The 23794-nt window shown below is 50.2% G+C and overlaps 1 protein-coding gene across 2 annotated transcripts in view; it reads right to left on the reverse strand.

Moving 5' to 3' along the window:
• The window catches only part of PKD1 (polycystin 1, transient receptor potential channel interacting), a 79807-nt gene extending 56551 nt beyond the window's left edge, over positions 1–23256 (reverse strand). For both annotated transcript variants that reach the window (XM_032125741.1, XM_032125740.1), the window contains exon 1: positions 22953–23256. In XM_032125741.1, the coding sequence (XP_031981632.1) occupies positions 22953–23197 (245 nt within the window). In that variant the 5' untranslated portion in view covers positions 23198–23256. The remainder of the gene's footprint in view (positions 1–22952) is intronic.
• Between the last annotated feature and the right edge of the window lie 538 nt (positions 23257–23794).

Below are 23794 nucleotides of genomic sequence, written 5' to 3' on the forward strand. Positions count from 1 at the left end.
TTTTAGGCTCTCACCAACATCCTTCAGCTCCAGCATGGGATGTTCCCTGAAAATAGCTGATGAGGAAAAAGACAAGAAGAAAGGAAGCCCCAAGAAGAAAGGAAGACCCACTCAGGTCCAGGCCTGGCAGAGCACTGTCAATGATGGAGGCCAACTTTGAGCAGGATTTTGCAGCACAGCCTGTCTGGAGAGCTGATGAGCCTCTTGACTTACCTTCCTCTTCCCCAGAGGGAAAACTCATGGATTCGGGGCCATCAGATTAGTACTTGGTATGTTTAAAAGCAGCCCAAAGTAAACAGTGCTGCTCTGTGATGCTGAGCACAGCCCTGAGTTCACAGCCACTGCCTGCGACAGAAAATCCCCAGAGCAGGAGAGCTGGGAGCAAACAAACAGCAAAGTGCAGCAGATTCAGGCCCCCAGACCTGGCCAAACCACGGCTGCAGCACAGTTCAGTTGTGTTTTCCCTGCAGTCCTGATGTTAGGGCTGCTTTCCATGGTTTATCCCAACAACTCAAACACTGCAAATCATCAGATTCCACACACCAATTCTTGTGTCAAGCCCAAGCAGGCAGCTCCCAGCCTTCCAGAGGATGTTGCCATCTCACATAAAGACTCTGAGAACCATTGAAAGGTTTGGGTTGCAAGGGACCTTAAAAGCAGGATGGGGCTTGAAGCAAACTGATGTGGTGGGAAGTGTCCCTTCCCATGGCAGGGCATTAGAACTGGATGGGCTTTAAGGCATCTTCCAACCCAAACAATCGTTTGGGTCAAGTCTGTCATTCTATGAAACGTTCTGAAGCCAGTGTTTAATCCCTTTAATATCTATAGTGTTGATTTTTTCATTCCAATTCCTGACAAATACATGTGACATTGAGTCAAACTCAAAAATTTGACTCGGAATTCAAATTCTGACTTCTTGCAGAAGTCAGATGTGTATTACATCAACCTCAGCATCTTCTGCTCCTCCATCTGTAAAGTTACTTAAAAGGCAGAGGTTTGGGAGATGAATTTTCCATAAGTGGATTTTCCATGTTGACTGCCACTAATTACACCATCCCCCTTAATTTTTAGCTAATGCCATGCTAGTCACAGCAGTGTTTCTCCCTGGGATAGAAAATCAGGACATTGGGCTAATGAATGTTTGTACCACCCCATTTACCTTCTGTTAACACTGGCAACATGTTTGTTTTGACCCAGTCCCTGGGAATCTCCCCAAGGCCCAAAAATCCATTAAAAGTGAACATTAATAGCCCAGAGGGCTCTTCAGCCAAGATCTTATAAAATTCTTGGATGCAAAATATCTGAACTTGCTGGTTTAAGAAGGTCTAACATTAATAGCAGCTGTTTAACATCCTCCTCGGTTACTGTTGGAGTGGAAAGTGTTTCATCATCCTCATATGATACATCACCTGGCTTTTTTCCAAATAGAAAGCAGAAATATTTACCGAGCAGTCCTGCCTTTTCTGTATTTTCATTGATAATTTGACCATGCTCATCTATTAACAGACCAGTATCATCTAATTCCTTTAATTCCCAATACACTTGTGAAACTCTTTACTCTTTTCAATCTTGCTGGACACAGACTTTTCCTTAAGATTCTTTTGCTTATCAGTGTTTGATGGGCCTTAGCTGAGCCCACGCTCATCACAACCAACCTTTCTCTTTCCTATCTTGTGTATTTACTTTCTGTAAGAGCTTCCACTTCTCATTCAGGCTCTGACAATGCCAGCGGCAGAGGTTTGAGCATCCACAGCTTCTCTGAGCAAGATGTGCCCTGGAAGTGTTCCACCACCCTCACAGGGAAGAATTTCTCCCCAATATCCCATCTAACCCTCCCTCTATTGGTGTGAAGCTATTCCCCCTCGTCCTGCCACTCTGGGCCCTTCGAAGTCCCTCTGCAGCTTTCTCTGAGTCCATGACTGACCCTGTAAGGGCTCCTCTTTAGGGACCTGATGCCCCAATGCTTTGTTCTCCTCTTCCTTGCAGTGAAGATGATAAGGAAAGAGAAAATTAGAGAAGTAAAATCTTAGTGCTCTCCTGTATCTTCCTATTAAAAGAGGACCAGCCCCACCACGTGTCCCTCAGGGATGGTTACAGCCTTAATTTGAAGCTCCTTAGTTTGAAGCTCTCCCATAAAATGCAATTTTCAGTCTTCTCCGCTCTCCATGCAAACTATTTCTTTGAGCAATTAAATCCCATCTTCCCATTTTCTTTAATTCTGGCACATCCACAGCAGCTGCTTTGTCCTTGACACGCACAACCCCTGGATACCTGTGGGATGTTAATCATGGAATCCCAGAATGGTTTGGGTTGAAAGGGACCTTAAAACCTATCCACTTCCAACCCCAACACCTTCCACTATCCCATGGTGCTCCAAGCCCCGTCCAGCCTGGCCTTGGACACTTCCAGGGATCCAGGGGCGGCCACAGCTTCTCTGGGCACCCTGTGCCAGGGTCTCCCCACCCTATGAGTCAAAATTTTCTTACCAACAGCCCATCTAACCCTGTGCTCTTCCAGTTCAAAAGCAACAGAATCTTGGAATGGTTTGCGTTGGAAGGCACCTCAGAGATCATGTCATTCCAAGCCACCTTATCTGCACCCAGTCAGCCAAAGTTCCCACAATTCTTCCAGAGAACACTGTGTAAGAGTGGCACTGTGTAAGAGCCCATTGAGGGACCCCTCTGTGACCATCCCAGCCCAGAACATTGCTGAGCTCCAGCAGACCCTGGCTTTCCATGCCCAGGGCTGGGAGCCACATGCCCAGCGCGGGTGCAGCTCCTTGGGCTCTGTGTGTGTGTTTGTTTGGGATTTTGTGAATAGGGCTGCTTAGCACGTTGAGTCCTCCCCACAGGGCTGATGTGTTAGAGCCGATTGGCTCCCTATTCCCCGAAGGAAACATCTGCACATTCCAGACACATTCTGTAACGAGAGTGAAACCCATCCTTGAAGTGAAATTTTACAGCCTCCACAGTGCAAAATAACGATCGCTGGCAAGGGCCAGTGGAAAAGTAATGTTTAAAATATTATTACAGGGAAGCGGCTGCCAGAGCCTCAAATTAATCACTTGAACGTGTCTCTGGTGCGTTATGTAACGCTGGGCCAGCTCCCGCCCGGAACGCGGCTCCGCTCCGGCCGCTTCCCACTGCCCGGCTCCCCTGCTCTCCCCCAGAGCCAGGACAGATCCAGGCTCCTATTGCTGCCATGGGGACTGACATCCCCTTCTTGGAGGTCTCTTTCAGGTGGGCTTGGGGGCCACATTTCTTCCAGGTGTCCAATTTTTTCTTGTCTTAAAGGAAATCCCGGGAGGGACAAAGACAAGGGGTGTTTCTCCATCACCTCTGAAAAGCAGCGTCTGTCACAGCCCTCTGCAGCAAAAGGAGCTGCTTCCCACCGTGGTCTGAAGAAGAGGGAAGCTACAGGTCTGCTGGTTAAACTGGTGTGCTGGGGGCCCACCTGGTCTGGCCATGGGGCAGGTGACAGAACAGGCACATTGTCCTCTCCTCGTGCAGCGAGCACTAACTAGCAGGATCCAAATACGATAGAAGTGCAACTGATGCTCAAAATAATTTTTAAAAACGGCCGCTGAAGGAAAGTGGGAACACAAACAGGAGTGGATGCAGACACAGCTCCAGGGGAGGAAGGAAGGAAATGCTTGGCAGCCTGAACGAGCAGCAGGAAGAAGAGTGAAACGAGTCCAGCAGTACCAGCAGGAATCCTGCAGGCCCTCAGAAGGGATGTTACCCCAGCAGAAACAAGGGCAAAACTCTGCCATCCACCAGGCTGAAGATACCATGAATGTAGCCAGAAACTTTGCTGATGAGGACATCTCCATCTCTGCTATTCCATAGCTGTGTTGGTGGATCCAGCCCTTGCAGGTGGTGAGGGCTCAGCCCAACCTGTGCCAAATTTCAGTCTCCCCACAGGAACACAGGGGAGCAGAGATGCTCTGGTGACAGGTAGCTCTGAGTCCTGGGTGGTCTCTGTGCAGAAGTTCCTCCTGAAGCTTGAGATAATAGTATTTTCAGGATTCCGAGGGAGAAAGTCACCGTTCTGTTGTAAATATCTCTCTAGCACAAAGGCTCCATAATTCAAAGTCAGGCCCATGAATCCTTACTGGAACAGAAACACTCAAGGAATTCCTTAAGCAGCACCTCTGGTTGATGTTATGTGCTGTAAATCTGAGGGCAGAGCAGACCCCAGAGCCAGGGACAGACAGAGCACAGGGATCTGGCCAGAAGAGGCCAAAGGACAGGCTTTCCCTAATCCCCCTGTGCCAGTGCCGAAATCGATCCGAGCTCCCCCAGCTTTTTTCAAATGTGGTTGTTTGGGTTGGAGGGCCCTGCTCTCAATGTTTTTGCAGCATGTTCACTATAGAACCCTAAATATCTTCCTTCTGAAAACAAAACCCAATTAGAACCCAATATAGAGCTGCTGGTTCCCGTACAAAAGCCATTTGCATGCTTCTGGCATTAATAATGTGTGTGGTTGGGCTGCTTCCTTTTAGCATTAGAAAGCCTTCTGTGATGCAGTCAGAATATTTCTGCTTCAAAAACGCTGATGTTCAGAGGCCCCAGAGCAGGTACAGAGGGAAGGGAGCAGCATGCTCGGGCCTCAGCTGCCCCTCTAGGAGACCTTCTGAACACGTTTGGGAGACAGAAACTCATTTGTTCCCTGCACAAGATCATAGAATCCTGGAATGGCTTGGGTGGGAAAGGACCTTAAAGCCCGCCCAATTCCACCCCCTGCCATGGGCAGGGACACCTTCCACTATCCCAGGTTGCTCCAAGCCCCATCCAATCTGGCCTTGGACACTTCCAGGATCCAGGGGCAGCCACAGCTTCTCTGGGCAACCTGTGCCAGGGCCTCCCCACCCTCACAGGGAGGAATTTCTTCCCAATATCCCATCTAAATCTACTCTTCTACTCATGTGCAGGTGATGAACATTTCTGGTTCTTTCTGGACCGCTGGGCACAGGATCCTGCTCAGTGTTCTCCTCTGGACCCACCCTGACCAACAGACCCAACCAGGGATCCACCCACTTCCACGTGTTGTACATTAAGAGATCCAACAGCCCCTTAACACTCCAAGGGTTCAGGTGACAAGTGACTCCTCAGCAGTGACACAGCTGGAATGACATGAGCCTAACACCACAGCCAGGAAGGGTCTGGATCTCCTGGGTTCAGCAGGACTTGCACATCCAATTTTACCCACTCTTTTGAAAACTTAAACTCCGGATAGGACAGAGCCAAAACTATAACATGATCTGCCTGAGAGGAGTAATTGTCCACACTTCTGCCAAGTAGCAGGGGCTGAGAAATCCACTCTGCAACATATCTGGAGATACGGGGTGGAGACCAAAGGCCAGATCCCTGGAAAGAGCTCTGGAAGAATGCTTCAATCAAGTCATCAGCCTATCCTGGAAAGATGCAGCTGACCTTGAGATAACCTGCTTTCCAGTGTTCCCCTGAGCTCAACTCTTCCCCTTGGCTGGACTGATCTCCACCTGTCCAGAGCGACAAGAACAATTTACCTCTGACCTTGGCTTGGTCAGACCCTCCTGGGCTTGTCTGTGCTGGCTTTAAAAGAGCTTCTGTGCAGCTCCTCCACAGCCCTGCAGCAACTGCAAAGCTTCCTGTGCCCCAAACGGCTCGTACTGCAGCTCAGGGGACAACGTGGGGCTGTAGAAAGAGCAACCACGGGCTGAGAACATGGGTGTGTGCTCCTCAGGGAGAACCTCCAAGATGCCTTGGGGAAGGACACAGAAGGCTCTGATCCTCCACCTTCCACAGCCCAGAGCCAGGCCATTGTCCCCAGTCCTGGCATGTGAGTTAGCCACAGGTGTGTGTATGTCACATGTGTTCCAGGACAAGGACAGGTTATCTCCAGAGCATCTTTTTCAACCCAAACTCAGGAAAAACAGGAGGAAATCACAGAAGCAATTCCACAGCCTATGGGAAGGAGTCCCAGTCTGCCTCCTGGTGGAACCACAGCAGGCACAGAGCTGGTGGCACAGGCTGGACCCACGTCCCTCCCCTACAAGGAGCTGCTGCTCCTGCAGACTGCCCTCCCTGATCAGCTTGGGAAAAGAGAGGTCCCTCCCTCAAATGAAACACACAGTGCAGACACACTTGGAGTGTCCAAGGCCAGGCTGGATGGGGCCTGGAGCAACCTGGCCTAGTGGAAGGTGTCCCTGTCCATGGCAGGGCGTTGGAATGAGATGGTCTTTAAGGTCTCCTCCAACCCAAACCATTCCATGATTCCATGATTTTTCTGTGAGGAATCAGAGAAAAGATAATTCCATTCACTTCAGACTACAATCCTGTCAGGGATCTGTTAAAGGGAGGATCACTACGGTGCCTGTTCCCTTCTCTCACAGGACCAACGCCTCTAATCCTTTTATAAGAACATCATTATGTGGAATAAACTGTCTAGAGGAAAAAAAAAGAGGTCTTGCAACTCTGCTAATCTTCTTAATGATTTAATACCTGCAAATACTACTGGGAGGTATCCCTTTCCTGATCCCATTAAATGCTGCCGTACGAAACATCTCACATACTTCAGCATCCTACTGTGGACTTTGTTTTTAAACAAAGCCAATTTCTCTGGAGACCAAGCAAGGGTTTCTCATCCCACAGCCCCACCAATTTTAAAAGATCTTCTAAACGCCGGCCTGGGGGATTCCAATAAGTCCTGGCACAGATTCTCCAAATAGTAGCAAAGCTAAACAGGGTACGGCTGTTATTGTAGAGATCTCTCACTGCCAGCACAAATACACAGCCTGGACCATTCAACCTTTTACAGCAGGAAAGTCACGGACAGCTGATGATTCACAATCAGTATTTTTCCTTCTACTACAGCCACCCTTTTTCTTTAATTATTCCATCTCTCTGGCAAGCAGCTCTTCCCTGCAGTTTTTGTGACATTTTTTCTCCTGATTTCTTCACCACATTAACAAGGACAGGGCACATCCCAAAGTCCCCCGTTTGATTTCTCCATCTGCCACGAGCTGGTAAGACATCCCAGGCTGGGGTTCAGCCAGCCAGGGTTGGCCATTCCCTCGTGTATGGGACCAGAACAAGGTTGGAACACTCCATTCCTTTGGAGAACACAGAGTAAGGCTGAGGTGGCTTCATGAGCCTTGTTTGTCCTGGTTCTTCTCTTTTTCTTTGCATATGCAAAGCCAAGAGATATTTCCTTCCCAGGTCAATATGCACAGAAAATATATTAAATATTAAATACATGAAACTTTTTAAATTATTGCCTACTCTCCACACAAGCACATGCTGGGACTGACACTGATACTGATTCTTCCTCTCAGAAATCTTTTCTTAATCAGTCAGTTTAAATCTTCCTCAACACAAGGTTTTTCCAAAGTTCCCCAGCACAGGTCCTATGATGGTTCACCTGACCTACAGGTGTTTTACTGCTACAACAGGTAGGTCTAACACCGACAGTCCCCACACATCACACAGTGAAGCACACACCTAGAAAGGACAAATGAACCATGAGAGATCCACCAGGGCAGATGGCCCTGGAGCTGACACAAACATCTTAAAAAAGAGAAAGTCATACCCCTTACAGTTCATGGATTTTTTTCCTACAATAAAACAGATTGATTCTGTTGTTGTTGTTCCACTTCATGTTGGTTAAAACAAAAGCCCAAGGCTGAGCCCCTTCCCTGGCATAGGAAGACTCAAACATGGACAGTGCTGGTTGAGGAGTCTCTGGGGAGGCTGATGCTTCACTTCAGGTTCAAGCAACTGTCTTGGACTGTGCCTCAGTTTATTGATTAAATCCAAAATTACTCTTCCCTATTTTCAGAAACCCACGAGGGTGATTGTGTAAGAGGGTGCTCGCGGTACACACAAACCAGCAGCAAATTTGTTTTGTTTAAAAGGGAAAGGAGCAAGGAAACACCACGACAAAGCCAAGACAAATAAAATGGTTCAGACAGAGTGCCCCAAGGAGCAGGGGCATGCAGCGTGCTCTGTGCCCAGCACCAGCCACAGCTCTGCTCCGAGCCCCGCGGGGACTGGAAGGCTCCCAAAGCAGGCTCGGATCAGCAGGACACATAAGTGCAGCCTGATCCCCTCCTCAGGCTCCACACAGACACTCTGGAAGGTTTGGGTAAACATCCTTGGTAAACTTTGGACACCATAGCAACGTCAAGGATGACACTCATAAATCAGCCCTGCTGGCAGAAGGAGAATTTGCCCAGTTCTCTCAGACACAGCATCGCTCTCAAGACTTACGGCAGACACTGAGTTAAGCTGCATCTTTGGTCTTATGCTAAATCACCTTCTTGCCAAGGCTAAAAATTGCTCCATGGTGTAATCACAAACTGAGGCAGAAGAGCGAAATAATAAATTTCGTTCCCATATAATAATAACAAGTTAGGTTTCCATAGCACCCTTCTTCCTCTAGGATCCAAGAGGACATTAGTGACTTGCCTCACTGCAGCAGGCTCCATGCACGAGGATTATGTAACCCACCACAGGCACTGCTCTGAGGGGTGTAATCCTGCATCACAGCTCAGCTTAACAAGGCAAGAAGGATCACCAGCACATGAGGAAAAGGGACAGCACAGGGCAAGAACGGAATCCTCCACAATGCTGCTGGTGTAAGGATGACTCTGATCCATGGTCTGCTCTGGTTGGAAAAGCCCTCCAACACCAACACGTCCAACCTGTGACTGATCCCCGCCTTGTCACCCAGCCCAGAGCACCGAGCGGGAAAACAGATGGGAAAACCACATCCTGGGCACCTGTGGTCAGAAAAGCTCCTGGGTCATGCACCAGAAGACAAAACAGGTCCCTTTCCAGCTCAGTCATGCTGGGATTGCTGCCCAGTCGTGCCTGTTCCAACAGCCCCAGCCCATGCTGGGCACTGCTCTGTGTCACACTGGAGGGTAGGAACACAAAGACCCCGAGGCTTTTCCCAATAAGCAGTCTGTCTGTCCCATCTTATCCTTTGAAAGGCTATCAAAGAGCTACTGTTTTCCTCACAATAAAATGAAATCTGGAGCACGCAGGCATTGAGAGCAGAGCAGGGAATGCGCAGGGATGGAGGAGCGTGAGGAGCAGAGCTCCCCGGCCTCGCGCACACCTCTGATCCCGAGGCAGACAGGGCTGCAGACTGCTTGAGCTCCATTTTTCCTTTCCAACATTTTCCACACCCTCCTGCCAAGAAAACTCTGAGAGCTGCCTCCTGCCCTGTCTGGCGAGCACTTCCCAAGCAGAGCAGCCCCGGAGAGCACAGCCTCACACGCACGGAGCAACCACAAGGGTTGAGACCCTTCTGACAGCCTGACAAGGACTCGGGAGGGCAAGGGGTGGCTCTGGAGTACATCTGGCATTTTGGGTGCTCCACAGGGAGGGCAGCTCTCCAGCTCCTAAAGGGTAGAGGGATGATGCTGAGGCTAACAGCAGATGAAGGGAATTGTAGAATCACAGAATGGTTTGGGTTGGAAAGGATCATAAAATTATCATCCAGATCCATGCCATGGGCAGGGACACCTTCCACTAGATCTGGTAGTTCAGATCTCCATTCCACCTGGCCTTGGACACTTCCAGGGATGGGAAGAGGGAATGGAAGGCACTAGAAGCAAGATAACCATCATTTGTCCATGCTCAGCCTGCACTGTAACTGCAGAAAGAGTTTTGTACTCACGACCGGTGTTCCCATATAACACAAAAAGGCAAATCATAGAATTACCATGGTTGGAAAAGACCTCTAAGATCACCACCTCAGAGGCCTGAGCATGGATTTCACATATTTTTATTACACTCAGAATCATCCCACGTTAAGACATTTTTGTGCAGCAACCTGGAGCCCCAGCTCCTACATTCAGCTGAATTTGAGCAACTAAAAATTTGCATCTGTTTCTTGTGTGTTGGGCTGCTTTTTTTAAATTTCCTGCTGAGTGAAACAGGAGGAGCAATAAAATCAAATGGTTGGAAACAAATGACAACTGTTTAATGGAGTAAAAAGAAATCTCAACGCCTTCCTAAGCTGTTTATGCCACAGCTACTCCATGCACGGCTGCGTACACAGGTAGAAGAACAGGCTCCAAGTCCAGACTTCCTCACTTTTATGGGTTTAAATTGGATCCCACTTGGTGTTTAGGGCCACTGTTGAACTGCTAACACATTCTGCAGCATGACTAACACCAACTGGGTTATTCTTCACTCACATGTGAAAAATTCCTGTACCTGGTCCTACGGTATGTGGATCTACATGACACATCTTTACCTCAAAAAGAAGAACTAGAAGACACACTCAGTCTTGTCCTAAAAGAAGTGGTGGGTTCCCTTGTTTCCTGGAACCATGACATTAAACTGTAACCCCTGCTTTTCCCTTCCCTTCTATTTTGTTGAAATCTATTATTCCTCTGTATCTCCTCAGTGAGAGATACAGATGCTTCCAGATGTCTCCTACATGGGAGTTCAGGCCCAAAACACAGAGGGCACCACCATCTGGCCTTCTTTTGTTTCTTTTTAATCTAAAGATTTATGAGAGGTAGCTGACTCATGTTTTGGCTGGCAGAGCTGGACTCTTGTAAGTAACTGCATCCTTGCTATTTTATTAATTAAGTTCTCCCACTTTTGTCTGAGTTGTTGGTGATTGACTACTGTGAGAAAAATATAGATCTTTCCTGGGTCTCAGGCAGGTGAAAGTCCAGACACTTCCTTCTCCAGGGCCTGGCCCAGGCATCCAAAGTGAAAGGTGAGAATATATCGAATATCCCAGCACTGCTCAGCTCCACCAGACCATCCAAGCGTCTCCCTCTCAGAGGGGAGCTCCACCCTCAGCACAAGGCAAGAAATCCTGCACACACCAGGGCTACTGTAAGTTGTTAAGTGTGGTTTTGCTTCACATACCCCCATTTCCTTTCCAGCAAGAGCACCAGAAAAAATACTGAGGAGAGAGTTTGTAGCTGAGGAATTCAGTGAATGATTAACTCCATCCTACCTATTAACCACTGCCTCCATTCCCTCATGCCTCCTGGGAGCCCCAGTTCTGGGCAGCAGAGCTGTGCCAGCACCTGATCCCCACTGGTCTGGCGTGCAGAGTCCTCAGGTGATGTGGACGGTTCTAGCTTTGAGTTACAACCCATTAAGTGCAGTAATGATTAATCCAGAACCCCGGCACAGATCCACGACGAAATGTTGTTCCCCTTGTCACACCAGATGAATCCTGTTGCCTGGAGGTCACCATGGAGGGACAGTGTCTGCACAGACCTCCAGGGACACCAGGAGCAGGGCAGGCAAAGGGATGCAGTGACCAGCTGTTGCTATTCCCACTCCAAACCAATCCGCATCTCAGGTGTGCTGTGCTGTCCTTGGGGCCAGGACAGGACAGGGGATGCAGCTCTGCCAGCCTGAAGATGCCTCAGGGGCAGCTGGACCCATGAGCAGCCCCAGCCCATCATCTCACACTACAGGACCTTCACGTCACATCGGCCCCACGTGCAAACCCACGTGTTTGTCACACTCAGCTGCACCTCAGAACGCTGGGAGAGCTCAGGGCTGGGCTGGGACACAAACTCCCTGTGTGACCTCAGGCACCTCCCTTACTCTGTGCATGGAGCTCTTACAGCCTCACCCAGCTGAAAAACAGGAAGGGGAGGTTCATGTTGGACGGACATCAGCAGGAATTTCTTCATGAAAGGGTTGTCAGGCATCAGAAGGGGCTGCCCAGGGAGGTGGTGGAGGTACCGTCCCTGGAGGTGTCCGAGAAATGACTGAGGACATGATTAGTTGGCAGTGCTGGAGGAATGGTTGGACTCAATGGTCTTGGAGGGTTTTTCCAACCTTAACAATTCTGTTATTCCATGATTCTACTGTCACACAGCCTGTGAGCCAGCCAGAACTAGGAGTTTAACCCAAGAAGTTAAACAAGTGTACAAGCGGAGTGCAGCCAGGAGGAGGACTGGAGCCATCCCTGCCATGCTCAACTCCAGTGGGAACACTGAAATGCAGTCACGTTCCTCTCAGAAGCTGCTCCCTTGCAGTGGACACAAGGCTGACTTCCCATCTGGGGCTGGGATGTCTCTGTTTGGGAAACTGATGGTTCTGCCCTGAACAAAAAATGCAAGCTGGGCAGAAAACAAAACTCTTCTTCTTTTTCAGATGCTTTAAAAACAAAACTAATGGTTCTCCAGTGGGAGCACAGTGGGATCCTGCTGGCTCCAGTACCTGTGACTCAGGATGTACCCCCCAAGCACTGGATTGTGTTTGGTTCTGAGGATGAGGAAGAAGAGGCTGAAGCACCAGCAGGGGTGGGAAGGCAGGACCAAGGGTACCTGTCAAGTCCACATCTCTGTTTTGCTGCCCCAATGTTCCCCTTGCTCAGCCTGAAGATTCATCTTCCCAAGAGCTGCTACAGAATGTTTTACTGCCCCCTCACAAGGATGGCAGAGCACCAGGCAAGCAGGAATTACAAATCCAGGGCATTTTTCCAGCAGCCAAGCACTGAAGCACTCCACAAGCATTGAATTCCCATAAATAACCAGGACAATACCCTCGCAAGGCAATGAAGCCCCAGCCCCATTGCTAGGGCAGGGAGAGGGATGCAGAGGAATCCCTGACAGCCCAGCCCACAACACCAGGGTCAAACTGAAAACAAAAGCAGGAGTCCTGCTTCCCCCTCCTCGTTCCAGCCCTTAGACAACACTGCCCCCAGTAGCTCGGCTCCCTTCCCAAACCAAGGTATGCACTGCACTTCCCTGACTGCCGAGGGGAGGACAGAGGGAAGCTACTCCCGGCCTTCACACAGCCTCCATGGCTGCTGCAGAATCCAGCAGCTTCCAGGAGCTGCAGAGCAAGCCAGGAAATGGAACACAAGCTCCAGAGCTGCTTTTCCTGCTCTACGGGAACAGAGGAATTGTGGTCAGTCTGCACAGGGAGCTAAAGGTGCTCCGTGCTGCTGATCAGAGCACCCACCTGTGAGATGAGGATGCAGAGATGGGCTGCCCATCCTCAACACGGGGAGCTTGGACTCAATGAGCTTGAAGGTCTTTTCCAACCTAAATGATTCTGGGATTCTGTGAAAAAATCCTCTGATGACTTATGAAATGTCTCTCCCAAGCAGCCAGAGTGGATCTACTTCAGGGGAAGCTGTGGGTTCTGTGACAGCGGGGGTGTTGGAGATGAATTTCCAAACTCTCCCAGCTCTCTCTGAAGTTATGGGATCAAGCTGCAGACTTGGATGTGTCCAGCTAATCCGCAGGAACACAGAGCACAGCAGTGGGCTCTGCTGGCTTGTTTTAGAGATCTGATGGCCAGCTGTAATTAACCATTTAATTGCTGCAAAGACTAACTTATGCCAGAGGGAAATATTCCCATCTGACTGGCTGCACAGCATGGGGCACTATACGCAAAGCAAAGCAAATCCAAGTAAATGCCACTTAAATTTGTGGCTGTATCAGATTCAATCAGTGAGTGTAACCAGAAATTAAACCACCCAAGGCCAGTGGCATTGCTACCTTGACAGCTCACTGTCCTGTAAACACTGTAAATGCACAGAGCTTTCCAAATAATGGTTTAATTACTGGATGCAGGGAGTGAGAAGAGAGAGCACAGGGAGGGCATTGGAGCTCAGAGTTCAGGGTCTGGCTGTTGGGCTACTGAAGTTATTCTTTTGTGTTGTATGAAACACAGTCAGGAACCAGTGATGCTCCTGGCACTTCCTGCAGAAAGCAGGGTGTGTCTTCCCTCTCAATTAAACCTTGGGAATTATGTTGTGTCAGCCCAGGAGAACCTCAAGTGCCACCCAGACAGCTTGAGTTTTGTCTTCACGGTGCTGCCTGATCTGTGCTATGCCCTACACAGCTTTCCTGTACACAGGAGCAACACCTTTCCTTTCAATTTTCCTTAAGTAAAGCCCTTCCTTACTGCTGTAGGAACACAATCCACCACAGATACCAGCTACAGTGAATTTTCTTAACACAACTCAGGGACTAACAAAGGCTAACCCTTGGCCTCATCTAGCCTTTGTTTTCCCACCTCAGTTTTGTCTACACTAATTTTTTTAAGACTTCTGATCCAAACTTTGCACCGATCCATGCAATCAGAGGTCACAGAGCTCAGTCTATAAAGCCACTGACTTCATGTTTTCCCTCCGTAGGAGTAAAATAATGTTCCCACACTCTGATAGAAACCTTTGCTCTGCACAGATTTAATTCATTACTTATGAATCTCTGGCCAACGCCACTCTGCTCATGGCAGTGGCTCTCTACTTGCAGTCGTCTCCAGAGTCTGGGAGGACAGGGAATCTTCTTTTTGCTGTGTAGTGAAGGAGCTGAGATGGGATCCTGACTAATGGCTTCACCAACTCCTGCTTATGTTAACAGTCCTCCTCCAGAAAATCACCCAGGTAGCAATAAGGAGCTGTCCTCAACAACTGCTTCACAAAGTGTTGGTCGGGAGCCAAGATATTTTCCAGTGGAAACTCTTCTCCCAGGGAATCACTCTGCATCACATTTCAGATGAACACTGTGTTTTGCTTTAGGGAATAGAAGATTTCTTCTAAATTGTGCTTTGCTTAGGTGCGAGGGCAGTTCTGTGACACAAATCACTGAGGAGTCACTGTGCATCCTGCTGGAATCATTTAGGAGACTGGAATGGCAGCAGCCAACCTCAAAGGCAAGTGCCCATATTCCAAGCTGATGCTTTCGCAGGATTGCCTGGATCACATGCAGGTCTCAGGGAAGAGCTGCCCTTTCACGGTGCCTGCACCAATCTGTGAGATCCCAGAGCTGGTGCAGCAATATGAAACATGAAAGGTGCCAGTTCATTGCTCTTTCCATATCCAAACTCCTCCTTTGCAAACTCACTCTTTCCAGAAAGCTTTCCAAACCTTTTTCATCTGGGGAGGGGTGAAACCCAACTCTGCTGAGGGCTGGCTCTGCACTCCCAGAAGCATGACACTGTCTGCACAGGCTCTGCCAGGGCTCAGAGCCTTTCACCAGGTCCCCTGTGTCCCTGGGATCTGTCTGGGGGCGACAAGGCAGTCACCATCCTAAAAACCCTGTCCCACTCCTCTTTTGGTGAAACAACATAACTTAAGCAGAGGTGTCTGAGGGAGTAGAAAGCACAGCAAAGAGAAGGGAATGTGGCTGCAACACTTTTCTTAGAGGCTCCACTCTGCATCCCATTGTGGTTTCCAGCTGTTCCCTCAGCTCTCCAAGACCCAAGAGAGGAAATGTGGCACACGCACTGTGCTGGGAGCACGTGGCATGGAATGGGGCCCGTGATTATTGTTCTTATCACCCCACAGAGAGCCTGGCACTGGCTGCAGAGCATGGCTGGATGGTTCCCTGTGCTCCCAAACAGCCACACAGCCCCTGCCCATGGAAGGGCCAGCACAGGAGCAACCCAGGAGGGAAAACCCGTGAACATTCCCAGTGTGACAGGGCTGGTCCCACTGCCAGCAGGATGCTGGGTGCCAGCCCTGGGCTGCACACTGGGGCCATGAACATCCTCTGCAAGGGAAAGCTTGTTTGACATCTCTCCTAACAGCCCCACTCAAACACCCAAGAGCTGCAATGCCGCACAGGGCCCCCGTGCACAGCCCAAGGCCCCTGTGCCAGGATGAGCATCCTGCTCTTGGAAATGTGGCATATGGGAGCACCGGCAGCAGAGACAGGAATGGAACAGCTGCAATTTCCAAGCCACATGTGGAAAGGCTGCATTCAACCCCTAACACACATCCAGCCAGCTGTGAGGCGAGCGGGTGAACAGAGAGGAACAAAAATAGGCACTTCTGTAGTGCTTCTTCAAGCAACGTTTTTGCACTACAAAAATACACCAAAAAAAGAAAAGAAAAAAATGATCACGGGATTTTTTTCCCCAGCTCTCACAGGGATTCACGTGCTCCCATCACAGTTTTAGGGATCAAGGGATCATACCCCCAGCTCACCACCCTGGGGCTGTGTCAGTGCAAGAATCTCCCGGGACAGGACACAGACGCTTTCACCAACCTGCCCTAAACCAAAATCCGCAGCTCCAGCCCGGCCTCACTCCACCCCCTTCCCGAGGCGTGGTTTGAGAGAGAAACGCTCAGCTTTGGCCAACACAATCCGGCTGGGCTCTGCTTTCCCAGGCTTAGCTGTTCCTCGGGTTCCTCCCTCCGGAGGACTCAACCCACACCCTGGGTCCTCTTTTTAGAGCACCACTCCCACCGCTCCCGGACCATGGAGCCCGTTTAACCCATTCCCAGCAGGACCAGAGCCCCCGACCAGCTGGGAAAGGGTTCACAGGATCCCATGCAAGCCATCAGACCAGAGGGAGGAAGGAGAGGCGTCGCTGCCTGTCCCTGCAGGGAAAACTGCTCCTTTGCCTCTGGATCTGCGTAGGTCCTGTCCCTGCCAGAGGAGCCCAGAGCAGCAGCACAGATCCTGTGGGAGCCAGGGCTGAGGTGCTGCCAGGGGATGTTGCAATGGAGCTGTGAGGAGGCCATTGCTGGGGATCTGCAAGTACCACAGAACCAGGGAATCACCGAACGGTCTGGGTTGGATGGGACTGGGTTGGATTAAAGCTCATCCAGTGCCACCCCCTGCCATGGGCAGGGACACCTTCCACTACCCCCAGGTGCTCCAAGCCCTGTCCAGCCTAGCCTTGGACACTTCCAGCTTCCCCAGGCAACCTCACAGGGAACAATTTCCTCCCAATATCCCATCTATCCCTGCCCTCTGGCAGTGGGAAGCCATTCCCCCTTGTCCTGGCACTCCATGCCCTCATCACAAGTCCTTCTCCCCTCTCCTGTAGCTCTTTAAAGGACAAGAAGGTCTGTCCAAGGAGGTGGGCACCGGCTCTGGGAGGGCTACAAACCCCTCCCTGGAAATGTCCCTTTCAAAGCAGTGATTAGACCCTGTGACTACATCACACACACACAAATTGCACCGCACAGAGCCCAGCGTGCTTCTCCACACAAGGAGCTGCATGTACAGGCTGACAGAAAACCAGCTGCCCAGCTGTCACCAGGAGAAACAAGGCCATGGTGTGGTGGCCAGGGACAATTTCAGATGAATAGGAACAGGCTGGCTGAGTCGTGGCTTGGATCCAGAATCCGTGTCACTCCAGATTGTCCTGCAGGCTCGTCAGAAACGAGCTGCTGTGACTGCTGGGAGAGCGAGCACAGCCCTGTCCCGATGGTCCTTCAGAGCATCTGCCAACACAACTGCAGTGAGAAAAGAGGATCCCACCGGCTCCCAACCCTGCACTGCCAGAGGGCACCCACAGCCCCAGCCTGCAGGTACAGCAGGGCCACACTCCAACGCCCACAAATGCCGTAGGTGGGAGATCCGTTACCACAGAGTGAATGAACATCAAGTCCTGTCACCAACCCAGCCTATCACAATCCCTTACTACGGGCTGCTAATTACATTCAGCATGACAGTAGGTTAAACAGAATTACACAGGACCATATGCCACGTCTGAAACTTCACCGCCAAGCTCAGCTTAGTGAGGTTTTTCCAAGGACTGATGCCAGGAAGCCAAAGAGATTTACCTGTTCCTAACCTGAGGGCAACTATTTTGCTGTTAATGCAGTAGAAACAGCTGCCTGAGGAATATCACACTTTGTTTTAATTATCTGTGTTTTGCTTATCTGCACATTATCAAAAAGGATGTGATCTTTTGAGGGAAAGGGAAGAGCTGGAAAGCTGAGGAAGTTCAGCCTGGAGAGGAGAAGGTTGCATGGAGAGCTCATAGCACCTTCCAGTATCTGAAAGAGCTACAGGGAAGCCAGAGAGGGACTGTTCATCAGGAACTGTAGTGATAGGACATGTGGGAATGGGTTCATACTGAAAGAGGAAAAACTGAGGTTAGATATATGGAAAAAATTCCTCCCTGTGATGGTGGAGAGGCCCTGGCAAAGGCTGCTCAGAGAAGCTGTGGCTGCCCATGGATCACTGAAGTGTCCAAGGCCAGATTGAATGGGGCTTGGAGCAACTTGGTCTAAAGGAAAATGTCCCTGCCAATAGCAGAGGAGTGAAATGAGATGATCTTTAAGATCCTTTCCCACCTAAACTATTCCAGGATTCTGTGATTCTATGACAGAATAGTCACGGTTCCTATAATACACTGCACGTTGTTGATGCTCTTCCTGATGACAGCTATCCTTTAAATAAACGTGAATGGCAGCAAGCACATGAGTTTTCCTTTTTGTGCTCTTTGCAAAGTAAAAAACTATCATTATGTTTCAATTGACATTTTTAGTTTTGGCAAACAGAGATGCCAACTTCACTTCAGTATCTAAGCAAAGAACAGTGATTCAATATAACAAACAGGCTCATTCTTTACTGCCAAGTAAGGCTGAGAAATAAGGGCTGGAGAGGTCGGATGGGACACCCTCACCCTCCTTTGGGACAGGCAGTGACCTTCAGCAGAGCTTGTCCGTGCAGGCGGCAGCAGCTGAAGGGGAGCGTGGCCAGCAGCTCCGTAGCCACTGCGGCTTTCCAGCCTTGGAGCCACATTTCAGCAAGGGAGGGACAGAAGGGTGGGATGGTGGGGTGGGAGAGAAGGGTGGTTTGATGTGGGGGCAGAAAAGGGAGGACTGATGAGCAGCAGCAGCCATTCCTCTGAACAGCAATAGCACCGTAAGCACAGCCTGGGAGCGGAGCTGCCAACTTTCCACTGGGGAAGAGATGGGAAATTTTCTCTTGAGCCTGACAGCGACTGCGTAAAATCAAGCTTTTGGCCGTGGAGGGACTAATTCACAAGTGCTATGTCCCCCAAAACCCACCCTATTCCCCACACTCCTCCATGCACTCTGCTCACATCAAAAGCAAGATCCAAGCAGCTCCCAGCCCGCTCCACCCTGGCACTGGAATGCACAGCTTTGCTCCCGAGCTGTTCTGCTTCCCCTGCTCACTTTGTTATTCACTTATTACAACTCAGATAAATGTCTGGGGACATATGGAGTAAATAAAATACAAAATCAAGCTGAACTGCAACAATCAATCAAAGGACAACAAAGCTTGGAGAAACAGAGAAAGGATGACGCAGAGACGCGTTATGGAAACCACAGTGTGGAAAACACGGCATGACAAGAGATAAAACAAGGAATCTCATTAAACGGGATGAAAGGCAGAGAAGCATTAACAAACCATATGAGTTCTACCTTCTGAGTGAGTGGTTTTCTTTTAAATCCACTCTTTGTGAGAGCAGAATGAAAGCAGCTGAGTGAAACACATGAGACCTGCCAGGGGCTTGCCAGCAGGAGAAGAGCAGGATCAGCCCTCACTTTCACTCCAACAAGGAAGAAGCAACACAGAGAAAAACACCACCAGGAAACTTAAAAATTTCAGGAAATACAGGGAAAAATCAGTGCAAACAGTGCACAGGAAAAAACACACCAGGTGTCAGAGGAACCCCAGAAGGTTCCACCAGCAGCTCGTCCTGCCCTGTGAGGCTCCAAAATGTTTAATCACAATTCTTTAACATGTGGGGTTTTGTCACTTGCAGGGTTTGTAGATATGGCTGCACCACACTGCGGATCACGAAAACGATACATGTTGATGCTGCTCGGGATTATTTAATTGCAACTTTTGCACAGAGCAGGAACACCTTCAAATCCGCCTCTCTGGTGGATGCCTGCTCTTCCTGAGCTGGACATTTTTCTTAATACACTTTGAAACATCACCAAAAAAAACCCAAAGTTTTTTAAAAAGTTTCTCGGTCATGGGAACAGCACTGAGACTTCTCTGAAGCTTTAGGAAGGAGCACAATAAACAACCCAGCCCTCTCTAACACCAGAGCCCATTCTGCTCTGATACACCACCACAGAATCGCCCCCTTGTTCATACTCAAACTATAGCTACAAGTTGCTTATGGGACTGGTCCCTTCCACAGGCTGAAGGAATCTCATTGGCAAAATATTTATCTAGCACCTCATTTGGGCCCTTTTCCCCCTCCAAAATTTCTTACAAAAGAGAAATGCAGCCTTGTTTTCACTGGGATATGGCTTCCTATAAGAATGACATTCCAGGCTGTCTCAATTTTTTCTAGGAACAGCAATAGAGCTATTTTGCTTTTGTGGCCTGGACACTACTGTACAGACACTCCACTGCCTGTGGGTTTACCTGAATTAGATTTTAATTTAAAGTGGAATTTTTCTTCCCTGATAGCTTTTGAAGACACCTCAAGCCTCGAACAGGCTTTCCCTGTATCATGTAGTAATATCAAAATCTACCAATCGTTGCTGACTCTTGAAATTTAAAATATCACAGACTCCAGGTTCCTGAGTCACAGGATCTGTTTATTTTAAGGTTTGTTTAGGTGAAGTCACCGGCTGGGCAGTGCAACCCCAGGGCTCACTGCCAAAGCCACAAAAAACCCCACTTGGTTTTGGATGAAAGTTCTGACCCCCAAACCTGCTTCTGCAGGAGCCTGACAATAGCAGAGCTTCTCTGCTCCCAGCTTCTCCTTCTCATCCATCCACAAATACTAATCCATGCTAATGAGGGGAAAATAAAGGAAGTTTCAACTCTCGTCCTTTTACATCGAGATTCTAATTTCCACTTCAAACCTGCCATGACACTGAAGATGTGTCAGAAAGAAGCAGTATTTGCAAGGGGAAGTCAGAAAATTTTGGTGAGGGTGATTTCCAGTTGAGGAATGAAATAAGCGATGAAAGCTCAAGAAAAAGCTCAGGCTCAAATAAATGCACAACAAAATCCGGTAGCGCTGAGAGCAAAGCACTTGGAAAGAGATGGATCAGAGCATTCCTCGGATGGAGCCCCTCGGAGGGGCTCAGAAGTGCAAATGCTGCCACTTGAAGCGCGTTGCTCCTCAAGTTCAGTTTTACATGTTGAGCACTGCGGATTATTTGGAAAAACAGACTTTGCTCCTGGTTCCAGCCAGACTTTGCGTTACACTTCAAGAACCTGACTCTGGCGATGGGAAGGGGCCAATATTCCCATTCGGTCTGCCTGGAGACTGCTTCCAGCGAGGTATGTGGTGTCTGCGAGCAGCAGAGCCCATTTCCTTAGTGATTCTTTGGATGGGATATTTCCCTGTGCTCCTGGTAACAGTGCGGCCGCAGTTGGCATTTATTTCCTCAAAGCTGCTCTGTCTAAAACGTCGGATACAAGAGGAATTCATTTCCTAGGCCTCACTTCTACAGCCAGAAATATGGAAGCACAGTTGCTGAGTGCAGCTGCGAGCACACACCTGAGCAGGGTCCGGGAATTTTGGTGTTGGGAATTTTCAGAATTTGGCCTTCCTAAAGGCTGCTTTCATTTCAAAATAATTCATTTTTTTAGAAAGGGGTTGTTGAGATATTAAAAAATAATTTTTCCTCTAATGAGAGAATAGATAAACTTTATTTATCTGTCAGTGTTCAACACAGGGAATGTGAAATGAATAGGCAAAACCACTTGCATAACCTCACTGCGCCATGAGCCAGAGTCACTCTCATCACAGTGAAATGAATCTTTAAATTCTTCATGGTTATAATAACAGAGTGAGTACACACCTGCATTCTCTGCCATCATCAGGAGGCCAAACAGGGCAGTAAACTTGAAAGAAACCCACTTCAGCACATCTTACCCAGCCCTCAGAACAGGACCAGCACACACAGTTGCACACGCAGTGATGAGCTGCCTGACAAAGACGACTCTACAGCCTAAATTCCTAATACAACCAGCCCTCGGCAGAGCACAGTTCTGTGCCCTACCCAAACACTTCTGGAATCAGAACATGGTGCCATTAACACTATCCATTGCTCCAGTAGATTTCCCCTTCCCATGGTTTTGTTCACCTGCAAGAGCTTTACGTCCCACTTCCATCTGTCACTGCACAACATCTAATCCAAAACATTCTGGGAGCTTTCACAACTCAGCGCCTCTGAACAACAATAACATAGTCTCAAACACTTACTACCAAAATTAATAATCACAGAAACACGTTGTAATAGCCCCAAATCTTCAAAAAGCCAAATGAAGGACTGGTCATCACAGCCTTCAGGAGGCTGCTCTACAGTGACCAGCGAGGAGCTGGCAGGTTCCACCTCTGTCACAGCCTCGGGAGCTGCAGATCCCCATCTCAAACCAACAACAGGTAACACAAATCCAGAACCTCCTTAATAAAAACCAGTCTTTTCCAGTTAGGGACTTTCTGCAACAAACAATGGCTGGTTTGTTTGCAAAAGTCTAAATGTATCTAGTAAGAAAAGAGCTGGAAAACACCTTGGCTGCTGAATTTAGAGATGTGCACATTTTCCTGAAGTTAGTCCAGCCTGCAAAAGCTACAATGTATGTTTACTGTGGTACTCCACAACTTCTGCAGTATCTCTGTATTGACACTAAAAAGTGAAAGCTTACTTAAGAATATCCGAATAGAAAAGCAGACCCTTAATGCAGTGAAATACCACCAGAAATTAGTTCATGTGAGATCCATCCACCGTGCCGGGCCCCACGTCATCTCTCTTATATGAATCACTCCAAGCTTTTGTCTCGTCAAGAACTGAAAAGTTGCTCCCTACGGAAAACCAAACTTTTCCCCTACGTCTGTTTTTTGCGTCATGCAGTAAGTTTATCTCAGTGACAGAGCACATGGACCATTCCCGTGCCCCTCCACGGAACACGCCTGATTGATCTACCCAAAACAACGCCAGCATCTACACACAAACACATCTGTCATTCCATCCCAGCGCTTCCACGGAGAAATGTTTGTTACTTGTTAGTTGCGTCTTTCGGATTTGCTTTAAGGAGCGTTCAACCCCCATCCAACCGCTCGCTCCCGCACACCCTCCTCCTGTTACTCCCCAAGAACCTCCCGAACCAAACTCCCGGCACATAACTCCCGCTCCATCCCCCGCGGCGGGACACCGGGGCTATCCAGCTCCCGCTCTGGGCCGCTCCCCGGGCTCGGCCGGCGGCACCGCGCATCCCCCGGGCCGCGCCGGGCCCTCGCCCCCCGCCCGTGCCCAGCGTGCCCGGTACTCACAGCGCGGTGGCGGCGGGGGGCACGGCGGCCGCCGGGCGCTCCATGCCGCGGCCCGAGCAGTTGACGGCGCAGGCGGGCGCGGCGCAGGCACAGCCCGGGGCGCAGGGCCGGCAGGCGGGGGCCGGGGTCGCGGCGAGCCCCCCGCACAGCAGCGAGCAGAGCAGGCACCAGCCCGGCAGCGGCAGCCGCGCCGCGGGGGCGCCATGTTTGCGCTGTGCTCCAGTGTCTCCATTTCCCAAAGGCATCTCTCCCTACGGGCATGGCATGGCCCCGGCGCGCCGCCGCCGCCCCGGCCGCCCGCCCCGCCGCGCTCCGCCGCCTCAGCGCCCGCCCGCCATGGCCCGGCCCGCTGGGGCCCCGCTCGCCGCGCTGACAGCCCCGGCCCGGCCCGGCGCCGCTCGGCTCTGCTGCTCCGCCCGGCCGCGGCCGCCCCCGCTCCGCCTCCCGCCCGGCGGAAACACGGCGCCGCTCCAGCCCCGCTCCAGCCCGGGCCGCCCCCGCTCCGGCCCGGCACCGCGCGGCTCCCGGGTAGGGGGTGCCGGGGGGCACGGGGGACAAGGGGTGTCTTGGGGCATTGGGACAGCACACGGGTCCCGGAAGCAGGAGGATCCCGTGGGAAAGGAGTGTCCCGGAGGGCAAGCGGGATCTCGGGGGACGGGGGTGTCCCGGGAACAGGGGGATCCCCTGGGGAAGGGGTGTGCTAGGAACAGGGGGATCCCGTGGGAAAGGAGCATCCCGGGAGACAGGGGCCATGCCGGGGAGTACGGGCATCCTAAGGACAGAAGCATCCCAGGCAGCAGCGGCATCTCGGGGAACGTGAACATCCCCGGGACAGGAGAATC

Source organism: Corvus moneduloides, chromosome 16 (genome assembly GCF_009650955.1).
Source record: "Corvus moneduloides isolate bCorMon1 chromosome 16, bCorMon1.pri, whole genome shotgun sequence".
NCBI classification, from domain to species: domain Eukaryota; kingdom Metazoa; phylum Chordata; class Aves; order Passeriformes; family Corvidae; genus Corvus; species Corvus moneduloides.